This window comes from Ichthyophthirius multifiliis (assembly GCF_000220395.1).
Source record: "Ichthyophthirius multifiliis unplaced genomic scaffold scaff_1120509251164, whole genome shotgun sequence".
Taxonomy (NCBI): domain Eukaryota; phylum Ciliophora; class Oligohymenophorea; order Hymenostomatida; genus Ichthyophthirius; species Ichthyophthirius multifiliis.
In genome coordinates, this window is record NW_004086143.1 from 157,230 (window position 1) to 170,571 (window position 13,342).

The 13,342-nt window shown below is 18.5% G+C and overlaps 4 protein-coding genes across 4 annotated transcripts, besides 14 other annotated features; 2 read left to right on the top strand and 2 right to left on the bottom strand. All coding sequences in view use genetic code 6, as the record gives it.

Annotated features, from left to right (window-relative positions):
- Positions 1-156: 156 nt before the first annotated feature.
- On the bottom strand, positions 157-1,397 carry IMG5_151940 (protein kinase domain protein; the record flags this gene model as incomplete). The annotated part of the gene is made up of 5 exons (XM_004030833.1): positions 157-162; positions 513-584; positions 775-896; positions 955-1,017; positions 1,058-1,397. The coding sequence occupies 5 exons, from the start codon at positions 1,395-1,397 to the stop codon at positions 157-159; spliced, it is 603 nt and encodes a 200-aa protein (XP_004030881.1).
- Positions 305-342: a microsatellite.
- A 329-nt stretch (positions 1,398-1,726) lies between the features above and the next one.
- Positions 1,727-1,766: a microsatellite.
- Positions 1,728-1,765: a microsatellite.
- A 1,160-nt stretch (positions 1,767-2,926) lies between the features above and the next one.
- Positions 2,927-3,789, bottom strand: IMG5_151950 (RRM domain and KH domain protein; the record flags this gene model as incomplete). Its single annotated transcript, XM_004030834.1, has 2 exons — positions 2,927-3,426; positions 3,477-3,789. The coding sequence occupies 2 exons, from the start codon at positions 3,787-3,789 to the stop codon at positions 2,927-2,929; spliced, it is 813 nt and encodes a 270-aa protein (XP_004030882.1).
- A 767-nt stretch (positions 3,790-4,556) lies between these two features.
- Positions 4,557-4,614: a microsatellite.
- Positions 4,615-4,811: 197 nt separating this feature from the next.
- Positions 4,812-4,865: a microsatellite.
- Positions 4,866-4,892: 27 nt separating this feature from the next.
- Positions 4,893-5,016: a microsatellite.
- Positions 4,917-5,003: a microsatellite.
- Positions 5,017-5,621: 605 nt separating the features above from the next.
- IMG5_151960 (hypothetical protein) lies at positions 5,622-10,670 on the top strand (the record flags this gene model as incomplete). The annotated part of the gene is made up of 1 exon (XM_004030835.1): positions 5,622-10,670. Exon 1 carries the CDS (start codon positions 5,727-5,729, stop codon positions 10,668-10,670), a length of 4,944 nt encoding a protein of 1,647 aa, XP_004030883.1. The 5' UTR covers positions 5,622-5,726.
- Positions 10,520-10,567: a microsatellite.
- Positions 10,671-11,742: 1,072 nt separating the features above from the next.
- Positions 11,743-11,808: a microsatellite.
- Positions 11,743-11,824: a microsatellite.
- A 920-nt stretch (positions 11,825-12,744) lies between these two features.
- On the top strand, positions 12,745-13,342 carry IMG5_151970 (hypothetical protein; the record flags this gene model as incomplete). Its single annotated transcript, XM_004030836.1, has 2 exons — positions 12,745-12,848; positions 12,921-13,342. Coding segments are annotated over 2 exons (526 nt in total), but the record flags the coding sequence as incomplete, so codon positions are not given.
- Positions 12,852-12,896: a microsatellite.
- Positions 12,953-13,119: a microsatellite.
- Positions 12,985-13,119: a microsatellite.
- Positions 13,146-13,184: a microsatellite.

The following is a 13,342-nucleotide window of genomic DNA, read 5'->3' on the forward strand; positions in this document are numbered from 1 at the left end:
GTCGTCTCAATATTTTATAAAAATTTTATTTGTATATTATTTTTAATTATTTAACAATTTTCTATTTTAGTTTATTTTTCTTCATTTTATATTTAATGCACATTAAAAATTTTATCTGAAGATTAAAATTATTTTTATAATTAATTATTTTCTTATTCAAATCTATTTATAAATAAATATTATTATAAACAAATAAAAATTATTAAAATAACTTTTGATTGAATGAAAAACTTTTAAAAACGAAAAGATCATTATATGATGAAGGAGAGTCAATTAGAACTTATTATAAAGTTTATCTATTGAAAATTTTTAAATCTTATTAATTTTATAAATTTAATTAATGGGGACTTTTTAACTTTAGTTATCTCATTTTTTCCCAATCGATGTCTTGAAAAAATGGTTAACTTAAAACATTAGAAGTACCTTAAGGTCCATAACCTAATCTTTTATATGGCTAAATATAAAAATAAAAAAATCATGTAAATAAATGTAGAAAATAAATATAATTTTACATTTACAACTAAAAGCTATCTTAAAAATAATTAGGCATCTTTAGAAATATAGTTAGGCATTGGAATATCTTTCTTTAAAATTTTAAATTAAAATTATTGAAAAATAGAAAATTTATTTATATCTATATATTCTTTATTTAGTTAAAAAAAAATATGTATCATATACATAATTATTAATAATAGATAAATTATATATATATACTATTTAACGAAAAATAAAAATATAGTTTTTACAATAAAATAAATAAATATTAAACTTTACTGTTATTATATCATTAAACATTTTTTTTTTATTTCCTGAATAAAAAGGTGGTGTTCCAGTTAACATTTCATATACTAAAGCTCCATAACTCCACCAATCAACAGCTTTATTGTGTCCTTATTCTTTTTTTTTATCAAAGTTTGATAATTCATTTTTTAAAATAATAAATTTATTTATTACTCAATATAATCTCTGGTGCTAAATATTCAGGAGTACCACAAATACTATATCCAGGCATTTGATCTTTTTTTTTTTTTTAAATAAAAAAATTAATATATATAACCAGTAACATCTGTTTTGGAAAGTCCAAAATCAGCCAATTTAACATTTCCATTTTAATCCAATAAAACATTTTCAGATTTTAAATCACGATATATAATATTATTACTGTGCAAATGCTCTAATCCTAATGCTATTTAGGCTGCATAAAATTTTGTTGTTCTTTCTGTAAATTTGCCGTGCTTTTTTAAATGATAAAAAAGATCACCACCATTCATAAAATCGACAACTAAATATAATTTCGATTGTGATTAAAATGCATATCTTAATTTTACTATAAATTAATTTTCTATTTTTTCTAGTATTTATATTTCGGCCATTTATATGTCGAAAATGTCTTTCATTTTTTATTATATTTTTCTTTATTATTTTCATAGCATATAGCTTTTCTATTTTTTGATTTTTATTATTACATTTTTTTTTTTTACATTCATTTATATTATTCACTAAAATTACTTTACCATACGAACCTTATCCTAGTATCTTTTTATATAATTTTTAATTTTGATTTTTTGCTTGTTATTTGTTTTTACCTTTATTAATTAAAAATCTTAGATATCTACTTTTTTTTATTAAAAAGTTAAACTTAAATCTTTATCTTTTTCAGCTAAATTCTAATTTTAAATGAAAGATTATTAAAATATTTCGTCTTTTTATAAACAAATGTTTCCCATTTTTTATATTTAATTTTTTTTTAATTTAATGTGTTTTTTGCAATGCATAAAATAAAATTTGATTTTTTTAATTATACATAATTATATTTTAAACTATAAATGTAAATTAATTACTGAATTAATTTACTAAAGTTTTTATTACTATGGAAAAAAATTATTAATAAAGATTTAATAAATAAGTCATATAATATATTTCGTAATAAATTATTTTTATTTAAATTTTAATAGAAAATTTATTTTAAATCAATATTTAATATAAATTATATTTATAAATATAAATAAAAACTATAATACATACTAAAGTTTTTAATAGTAATATATTTAAAATAATTAGATAATAGAGATAAATTTTAATAATTTTATATAAAATGAAAAAATGAGTTTAGATTATTGTAAAATATAGAGTAAAATAAATCTCCTATTTATAAACCTTTAATTTTTATTAATTTTAGTTCCTATTAGTTTTTCATATATCTTTTGAAAAAAGTTACTTATTTTATTATGAGGGAAGAGTTTCAATATTTTATTTTATTTAAAATAAATATTTATGGATCTTTTATTTTTTATTTATAAAGAGATATTTATTAATATATATTAGACAATATTATAAAATAATTATTATATTTATTAAAATTTAATACAGATATTTGTTATTTTTTCTCTTTTCTAAAATATCAAAATTATTTAAATTATTATTTGATATAAAAATATATATTTTTATAAAAAGTGTTATTTATGTTTAATATTTATAATAGTTCAAAAAACATAGTATTAAAAACTATCGATGTTTTTATTATATTATAGTTGAAATTCTAAGTAAAAAAAAACATTTAAAAAATTATTTAGAAAAAGCAAAAAATTTATTATATTAATAAAGTAATATTATTTTTTATAATATATATCAAAATAAAATTATTGAAATACATCAATCAATAAATTATTTATTTTTTAAATGAAATTTTAATAATATAAATATTTAAATTATATTTAATTTTATTTTATTTTGATAAAAATGTATTTTAATTTTTGTTTAATTGATTAATTTTGTTACTTAATTTATTATTTTTCAATTTTCTTAACTATTATAATCATCATATTAATTCTATATTTTCTAAGAGTTTATATCATTGTTTTTCTTTGATTTTTCTTCAATAATTGAAATTCCATTGGCTTTCAAATAATTTTTAATTTTTTCATTTTCAGTAAGATTTTGTTATTTTCTATTTTTATTTCTTTATTCTTTTAATTTTGTTTTTAAAATTTAAATAAATAAAATATATTTTTTTAATAATATAACATTTTTTTTAATTTTCTGTAGTAATTTTAATTTAATTAATATTTTCTAGTTTATCAGTTTCTTAAAATAGAAAATCGTTTTCTTCAAAATCATATTTATTAGATTCAGAAAATTATTTGATTAAAATATTGTTATTATTTTTATTATTTTTTTTATTTAAATTATTAGTAATGTCAACAAAAAAGTTCTAATTTTTTTTCTAAAGTACATTATTAATAATATTACAACTCATACTATCTTATTTTTTAATTAATAAAACATCTTTTTCACAATTACTAGTCTAACAATACTTATAATATTACTCGTATATATTCTATAATAAATCTTCTACAAATTAACAAGCAATAGAAAATACTTCTTATTGTTTAGAACTTACACATAAATGTAAAGGCTCTTATGATTCTTTTTTTTCAAAAATAATATTTTGCTCCATATAAAAAAATTAAAGTTACCTTATTTATTTGGTCCTTCTTTATATCCAGAACCTATTCCTCTTAATCTTAGTTTAACTATGTTCGTTTAATCATCTTTTTCATTAATATAGCCTTTTTAGTTGCTTGCGTCTATGCATTTTTTAATTATAGATTTCATATTCTCTCCTTTGGATCCTATAATTTTTCTGGCTATTTAGAAGTCTTTATCATTTTAAATTTAAATTTCGTACCTGCATGTATATTTTAAATTATTTCCTTAATTTTCTTAACTTTCTTTAGCTTTTGGAAACTCTTGTATTGATGGATAAAAAGGAATGGTATTATTATTCATTTGTTTTTGTGTAAACTTCTTTTCGTACCATTCTAATTTTATTCGTAAATTTAATGAAGATATTTCAAATCCATCTAAAGAGTTTAAAGCAAAAAATGCACTTATTAAATCTTCGAAAATTATCAAAGCTTTCTAATGCGTTTATATATGCACATTTACATTTCCGAATCTTTCAAAAACCTTTTTTTGTTTTTTTAATTTTTTTAATTTTTCTTTTTTTTCAAATATCTAATTTTTACTCCTATTATATCCTCCTTTTCTATTTCATATTCTGATTTATCTTCTGATATTTAAATTAGTATAAACTATAATTTCGGCTATATTTTTTAATTTTTATGTTAGAAAGTTTTTTTTTATTTTTTTACTTCTTGATTTTCAAATTTGGATATTATTTTAGTTCTATTTTATTTATTTTACATTAATTAAAGTAAATGTAAGCCGTTCGTAAGTTTTTTAGGTTATTATTTTGAATTTTAATTTAATTAAGATGTTTGAAAAGAAGGGAAATCATCTGAGGACTATTATTTTTAGATTTTTTTTAGTTTTTTTTAAAAAATGTTTTTATTTTTTTTATTTTTATATATATATATTAAATATTATATTTTTATTTTTTTTAAGGTTTTTGCTAATTATTTGGTTTGTTAATATAGTTAATATTATGAACAGTTTTATTTATTTTTTGATTTTTTGATTTATTTACAAATTCGTTTTTAGGAGAGTTTTGATAAACTTCGTTTAAATATTAATTGTATTGTTATTCGTTAGAAAATTAATTCATATTTTTTTTTTTTTTTAATTATTTATTATTTTTATTTATATTTTTTATTTTTTGAATTTTGGTTTGTGTTTTTTTTTTTAAATATATGTTTTAACTCATAATATATTTTATGATTATATTTAAAAAATATTATAAAACTTATTTTTTTTGAATTTAAATCAATTAAATAAATAAAACTTAATATTTACAATACATGATATATAAAAAACCATTAAATTTTATTTTTTAATATAATCAATCTATTATAATAAAATAAAATAATAATTAAATATAAAAAATAATTAATATATAAAAAATATATAAATTGAATTAAATTTTTTAAAAAATTTATATATAATTATAAAAAATAATATATATATATATTATTTTAATATATATTTATATATATATATATATATATATATATATTTTTATTATTATATATATTAATATATATCTTTATTTATTTAATTTTTTTAAATTACTTAATGTTAGTATATATTTTTTTTTTTTATAATAATAAATCCTATTTCGATATAATAAATTATATAAATTATAAAATGAAAGAAAAAAAATGTTTAAATAATAATTATTCTTAATAAATACTTTTTAATATTTAATAATAAAACCGCATATAAATATAATTTGATTAATTATTTATTTCCTATAATATATCTAAACATAATTTAAATAAATTAATATTACTTAAACTAGATTAATTTTTTAAATAATAACCTACATATGTTTAAATCGATAATTTATTTTAAAATATGGAATGTAATTTTTAAAAATTTAGCATCTCCTTTAAAATTTATATTAAATCTTAAAAAATCTTAAAAAAAATATTTATAATTTCGAATCTAAAAATGAATTTTTAGATAAAATAAATAATATTTTAATATAGTATATATAAAAAAATAAAAATGATAGAAATGATGGATATTCCAAAAAAGAACAAAGATTAAATAAAAAAATTTTGTTTTTTTTAAGAGAATTTAATGATTAAAATTTAATAATAAAATTAGAAAATACACAAAATTAATAGATTATTCATTTTTTATTATAAATTATTATTAAATCACGGCTAAATTTATTAAACTCAGCAGAAAACATTATAATTAATAAATTTTTTTAAGAATATTTAATTGATTTTAGGAAAAAAAATTAATATTCTTTAAAAATGTCTATATATATTGGTCTTATATTTTCTAAAAAACGCATTGAAGAAGAAATAATGCCCAAAATATTAAATTTAATTAAACGTACAGTTGAAAATGTTTAAATTTTGGTAGAATTTTTGTAAAATATAAACAATTTTTCTCTTGACTTTTCCTGTTTTGCCTCAGAAATAATCCTTAAGCATTTAAAAGACTATATTTTAGGTTTAGATGATGTTTTTTTGTCCACTTAATGTAGTTTAGGAGGAAGTTTATTATGTAAATTTATTAAGAAACGAGAGATTTTAGAAGAAATAATTTTTGGAATAGATAGAATAGTCGAAAATACTAATGATAATGAAAAAAAGATGAGGTTTTTGAAAATTTTAGAGGGATTTTTTGAAAGAAATGACAAAAACGATTTTTTTTAAATTATATATGGAATTCTTATAAAAAATATTAATATGGTTTAAAATAAATAAATTCTGGATGATTTTGAGTGTATTTTGCAAAAAATGGAAAAAAAAGAAGAATTTATTGATAAAAAAAAAGCAGGACATTTTAATGAGAAATAATATGAAATTTTTAAGGAAGAATAAGAAGAGTTTTTTGAGGAAAATTGGATTGTTTAAGTTAAAAAAAGATTAAATATTTAAAATTAAAATAAGTTTTTTTAGCTTGCTGTCTGTATGTCTGGAAGATTTTGGTTAAGAAAAGGAAAAAATTAATTTTCGGATATTATTAGTGGATAAATATTTAATAATTGCGTGAAAAATTTGGCTAAATTAGTGACTTTGGCGGATGTTTACTTAGCGGGGTTAAGTTGTGAGATTTTATAAGAAAAAAAGTGGGAATAATGGTTTTTTTTGGATGGGATTTATGTAAATAAAAGAGAGTTTTTAGAAACTATGAATGAGCTTGAAAATTAGTTATTTTTGGATGTTTTAGAAAATATCCTTTTGGTGAAAAAAGAACTTTTAGATGAGGAAATTTTTGTTTTAAGTAATGGATTTTTACATGGGTTCTTACATAGTGACGTTGGATTTGGAAAAATTCGGAGTTTTTTGTAAAAAACACAATTGAAAGATTATTAATTTAAAAATATATTTTGTGTTTTGAGTTTAAGCTGTTTTTGGAGTTTGTATTTGGTTTGGGAAGAGAAAAAAAATTAGTTAAAAAAAGAAAAAATGCTAATTTGTATGGATTTTTTGATTTATGGATGGGAAAAAATGTGTGCTTTGGAAAAAAATGATTTTTTAGGAATAGTTTTGTGGAGTTTTGGACATGGGATTTTTTCGTAAAAATAAAGGGATAAATGGATGGGGGTTTTAGTAATAAATAAAGGAAAAATTTAAGATGTTTTAAAGTTAAAATGGTGGGGAAAATGCGAATTTTTAATAGGAAAAAAAATGCTTTTGAAAATTAATAATGAGGTTTGGAGAAAAAATGTTGGATATTTTTTCTCTTTTTTAGCATTTTTGGAATTCTATGAAGTTTTAGATGTTTTTGGTGAGTTTTTTGAATATTTAAATGTTGAAAAAATCGAAAGTTAAATAGATTTGACTAGTAAGGAATTCGAAGAATTGTATTTGAGAAAAATGAAGGCTTTTTTAGAAAAAGTGGGTGTTTTTAAAGAATAAAATATAAAAAAAGAAGAAGAAAAAAAACATATTTTCGAAGTTTTTTGGGAAAAAGAAGGTGGCTTTATTAGAATTTTGGAAAAAAATAAAGAATAAAAGAAGGGATTTTTAGATGATGAGGAACTATAGTTAAGAAAAAAAGAAGAGTTTTTGGAAAAGTTGAAGTTTTATTTTGATTTAGGATGTGTTGTTTTTTAAAGTTTTTCTAATAAAATTGGTTTTGTAAAAGTTTTTTTTGAAAAATTTAATGGGAAAATTATTTAATTACTTAAATGGAAAGAAACTCATTTTTTTTATGAGAATATAATGGGAAAAATATGGGAAAATTTCTGGAATTTGTAAAAAGAAGGTGTTTTTTAAACTAATAGAAATTTCATTATTATGTTTTTTTTGGATTTATTTTATTAGGGATTTTGTGAATAATTAGAGTTTATTTAAGAATATGAAAAAATTTTGAATTTCATTAATTCAAATGAATAAGATTTTTGGGTTTTGGAATTCTTTCATTAAATAAATTTGAGGATTTTAAAAGGGGATAATTAACATATGAATGAGTGTAGAAGGAAAGCTTTGATTTTTTATTTTTAAAAAGAAAAGTGTTAGAAGTTTTTGGAAGATGTTAGTATCGTTTTGGAACAAAATATTAATATTTTGGCTTTGAATGAAGATTAGTTTGGAAATTTAATGGAAAAAATAGGATAACAAGGTGTTTAAATGAAAGGATTTCTGAAAAAAGTACTGAATTTGGAAGAAAAAGGATAAAAATGCGTACTTAGAGGAATTTCAAAATATAAAAATGCATTTAATTTGGAGTTTGAGGAAATTATAAAACTGAAAATTTTATAAAAGAAGTGCAGAAAAGAGGAAAATATGGAAATTAATATGGAAAAGTTAAAAAAATGGAATGGTTTTGGATAATTTTTGATAGAAAATAATATTGATAATATAAATATTTTAACTGATTTATTAATTGAAAATAGCAAAAATAATATAGAATATTAAAAAATAATTTATAAGAAATATTTAGAAGGAATTATTAATTTCAAAAATAACGAAAAGAAAGAACTTTTTTTTATTTATTATATTAAGAATAATTTAAATAATATTAATTTAAATTCTGAATAAATAAAAGATATTTTAAATATTTTAATGGAAAGATTTTATTTTAGTGAAGTTTTAGATGAATGTATTAATTGTGGAATGTAAATTATTAAGAAATATGCATAAAATTAAGGAAATCAAATAGTTTTAGTGCTCGAAAAATATCTAAAAATGAAAGATTAGTCGGAAAAATAGGCATTTTTGGTTTGTTTTTTTCTAGGATTATGTGCTCCTTTTGTAAAAAATAAAGTCTATATGGAAAATTTATCAATTAAGATAATTGAGTTTTTTAATAATGTGGAGTTTACGGTTTAAAAAAATATTGCCAAAAAAACACTGCCAGATATTATAAATTTATTTGAAAATACTCAGTATTTAATAAAAGACAGTTTTTAGAATGTTTTAAAAGATAATTAAATAGTAAAAAAACTTTCTTTAAGTTATTTTTTATCTGGATTGATAAAAGGATAAGGAATTTTAGAATTTTAGAAAGCACAAATATTAGAAAAAATATCAGTTTTGGAATAAAATGAAGGATTTTGTAAAAAATCAGTCGTTATTTTATTATTAGGGCTTTAAGATGTGCTTGGTAAACTATTAGATCCTTATAATATATAAATTTTAGAAATTTTAAGCGGATTTTTTGGGGAAAATAATGAGTTTTTGTAAGAAAAAATACAGGAAAATATCGATTTTTTAATAGAAAATTCAAGCTCTTTTGTTATTATGAAAATCGTATTTTTTTTAATCGAAAATTTTGAAAAGGAAACTGCTTGGAAAGCCAAAAATGTATTTATTTATTGTTTTAGGATGGTTATTATTAAAAAATAGAGACTAATATAGAAAACTATACCTTTAATATTTCCTTTATTTTCTAAAACTATACTAGAAGAAACACATCCAAAAGTAAAGGAAAATGCGAATTAGGCAGTTTTTGATACCATCAAATTAAATTAAAATCCATAAATGAAAGCTATAGAAGAGTTATTGCCTTTAGCATTGTAAAATAGATAGGATTTTATTTTTAAAACCATAAAGAGGTTTTCTGAGTAAAGTTTTAGTTATTTTTTAGATAGAGTATCAATTTCATTAATTAAGCCTGTTTTATTTTATGGACTTTTAGGGGAAAATGCAGGCGAAGTATGTGTTTTAGTGGGTAATTTTTACAAAATTGTAAAAGAAAATGACTGGTATATGTTAGAAAATGTTTTAAAAGAAGTTAGAAAAGCAGGCTTTTCAAACAATAATTTAATAAGGGAAAAAGCGATGAAGGCTTTGGCAAAAATTGGGAAGATTTAGGGAAAACAATATGAAAATTTGAAATATTTTAAGGAGTTTTTGATGTAAAATAAACATCTTTCACAATTCGAAAAAATGGGAGTGGCTTAAGGAATTGCCGAAAATTTATTTGGGATGAAAATCGAAGAAATTAGAGAAGAATTGGAAGGACTTATGGAAGTTTTTTAGAAGAAAAATTTAATCAATAAAGATGGAATTGTTTTGGTGTTTTTTTATTTGGAATAAAGCATTTTTTTAGGAGGGTTTAGAGAATATTTCGAGTGGGAATTATTAGAGGATTTTGTAGAATTTATTAAGAATTTTTTAGGGGATGAAGAGGAGAAAGTTAGAGATGTTTCGGCGAAAATAATGAAAGGATTAGTACTTCATTATGGAAAAAAATGTGTTTTTGAATGTATATTAAATGGGATTTTGGAAGAAAATAGCAAAAGAAGAATGGTTTATGTAAATTTAGCGGTTGAAATAGTAGAAATGTGGCATAAATAAGTTAAAGAGGAAGATTATTGTAAAGAAAAAAGAAAATTTTTCTATGATATAGTAGGACTAATATGGATTTTAAGAGATGATATAGAAGATTAAATAAAGAATTTGTGTGATAAAACATGGGAAAGTAAAGAATTCAAAATAAATAAAATTATTTTAGAAGTTTTAATAAATAAATATTCAATAATTTTAAAAAGATAATAGTAAATTAAAAAAAATTAATATAAATATTTATATTAAATAAAAAATAATGATATATTATATAATTTTATAAAAATATTAAATTAGATTTTTTTAATAAAATAATTATTTATATTTAAATTAAATAATATATATATTTATATACATAACTTTATATATTTTTCTTTATAAATTAAATAATTTTATTTATTTTTTATATATTTAGTGCCTCAGCTTTAAAAATTATTTTTTTAAATTCATTGAAGTTTTTTGTTTAGAAATATGGTGAATTTTATTTTAATTTCATATTAGAAATTTGTAAAAAAGGGTATAAAATATATGGTACATTGCATTTTTTAGGAGAATATATTAATTATTTTAATTAAAATTAATTAATATTTGAAAATATGAATAATCTGATTGATATATTTAAATTTTTTATTTTTTAAAAAGATCAAAAAAAAGGTGTTTTATTTTGTCTTAAAATTATTGTAGAAAAATTTGGTGATTTTTCATATAATTTTTTGAATTAAATTTTTTAGTTTGGAAAAGAAAATTAATTTTTCGAAGTATTTTAAGATATTGTTTAGTGTGATTCTTATGTTATTATGGAGTTTATGAAGCCTTTTTTGATAAAATAACCAATTCCGTTGTTAGTTATATAGATCATAGTTAATAATGCTGAAATTTTCGGAAAACATTTTAATGTTTTTTTTTAAAAAAATGGTGTTTTTCAAGCTTTTGTGAATGAACTTTAAAAAGAATAAATAAGCTAGGAAAAAAGAGAGATGATTTTATTTGCAATTAACTTAGTTTCGGTTAATTTAAGTTAAAAAAACGCATAAGATTTACTATAGTTTTGTATTAATATAATTAATGATAGTAAAAATTAAAATTAATTAGAAATTTTTCTAAATATAATAAAATTTTATTTATTAAAATCTCATTTTTCGATAAATATATTAAATAAATAAATTATTGAGATTGTTTGTCCGTTTATTTTTGAAAAAAACCCAAAAATAAATAAAATTTCAAATTAGATTTTAAGTTGTATTTTTGCAATGAAAAATATAGAGTTTTTTTAAGATTATTTATAAATATTTGTTTTAGGATTATAAAATAATTTAGAAAATATGAAAGATTTAAAACTTATATATGGATTTAATAATAATAAGGAAACTGGAGATGGAGATGGAGATGGAGAAGAAATAAAAAATTATATAGAAATGTTAACTATTGTTTTGGTTTATAAAAATAGTTAAATACTAAATTAAGGAATAAGTTTGTTTAAAATTATTATATAATATACAGATATATAAAACCTATAAGTAAATAAATATATTTATATTTTTATTTATATTTATATATATTATATATTTATTATATATTATATTATATATATTTTTAATTTTTATTATTATTTCAATATATTTAAAAAAAAAAAAATCATATATTTTTATATTAGCCATATAATTTTAAATTAATTGGATGCTTAATTAGAGTTTTAATACGAAATTCTAAATTATAAAAATAACAATAAATTGATATATTGTAAATTTTTACTAAACTTTTTATTAAAGGAATCGATATGAAGGCATTTATTCCATAACTTTAGTCTACTTTTTTAAAACTTTGTTATTCTTCTTCTTATGATAAGGAATTTTTAAAACTTTTAAGCTAAAATTTTTGTTAATTGGTTATTTTGGCATTAAGAAAAGATTTCATATTAAATGAATTATATATGAAATGTAAAGAAAGTGAAGAAAAAAGTCCTTTCTTGTATATTATTTGCAGGTTAATTAAATATAATTTTTAAAAGGCGAATAGTAAAATGTTTGCTAAGGCCTTATTGGATAAAATATTTGATTAAACAATAAAAATATAATAAGAAAATTTGGAATTTAATGGAGAAAATATATATAAATGCGCAAGTATTATAGGATTTTGTAGTAATTATGTTGAAGAGTAAAAAGTTGAGTTGTTTTTGAAAGAATAAGTCTATTTTTTGGATAAAAAAGTTTATTTTCGAAATTTTTTGAATGTTTTAATGTTAATTTTTAGAAACAATAATCAATTTTAAATACCAGAAAGATTTGGGGAATATTTTTTAGAGAAAAAAAATTAAATTTAAGGAGAGTTTTAGGAAGTTTGGATGCATTTTTTGTAGAAAGTTTAAAATAAAAATAGTAATTTAGTTGTTTTGTAATTCTTAAAATACCACTAATGCATTTGAATTGTGTTTTTTTTATAATATTTTTAATAAACATATTTATATAATTGTATTTATTTAATTTTTTAATATTTATATAAAATTTATTTATTTTATAAAACGAAAAAAATGATTTATAAAAAATCTATATATGGAAATTAATAACCCTAAAATTAGGTTACTGAAGAAAATGAAGAATATGAAGAAGATAATTAAATAAAAGCTCCTCCCATGTTAAAAATCAATTAATTATAATAAAAAAATCCATTATATTAAAATAACTAATAAGAATATGAAAAAAATAGTGGAGAGAGAGGAGAAGACGAAAAATATGAAAATGAAGATGAAGAAGATAGTGAAGCAGAAGGGGAAGGAGAAGAAGAAGAAGAAGAAGAAGAAGAGGAAGAAGATGAAGAGGAGGAAGAAGAGGAAGAAGAGGAAGAAGATGAAGAAGAGGAAGAAGAAGAGGAAATGGATGAAGAAGAAGAAGACGAAGAAGAAGAATAGGTAGGAGAAAGTGAAGGAGCAATAGAAGAAGAAAATGGAGATGGAGAAGAAGAAAAAGGAGAAAATAATAATGAAGAGAATTAAAAAAGAGAAAATTTCGGGTAAAAAGAAAAAAATGAGATAAATAATAGGAAAAATGTATTAAATTTAGAAAAGAAATATTAATAAGATTATGAAGATGAGAAAAAGTAAAATTTAAAAATATATGAAGTCTAGTATA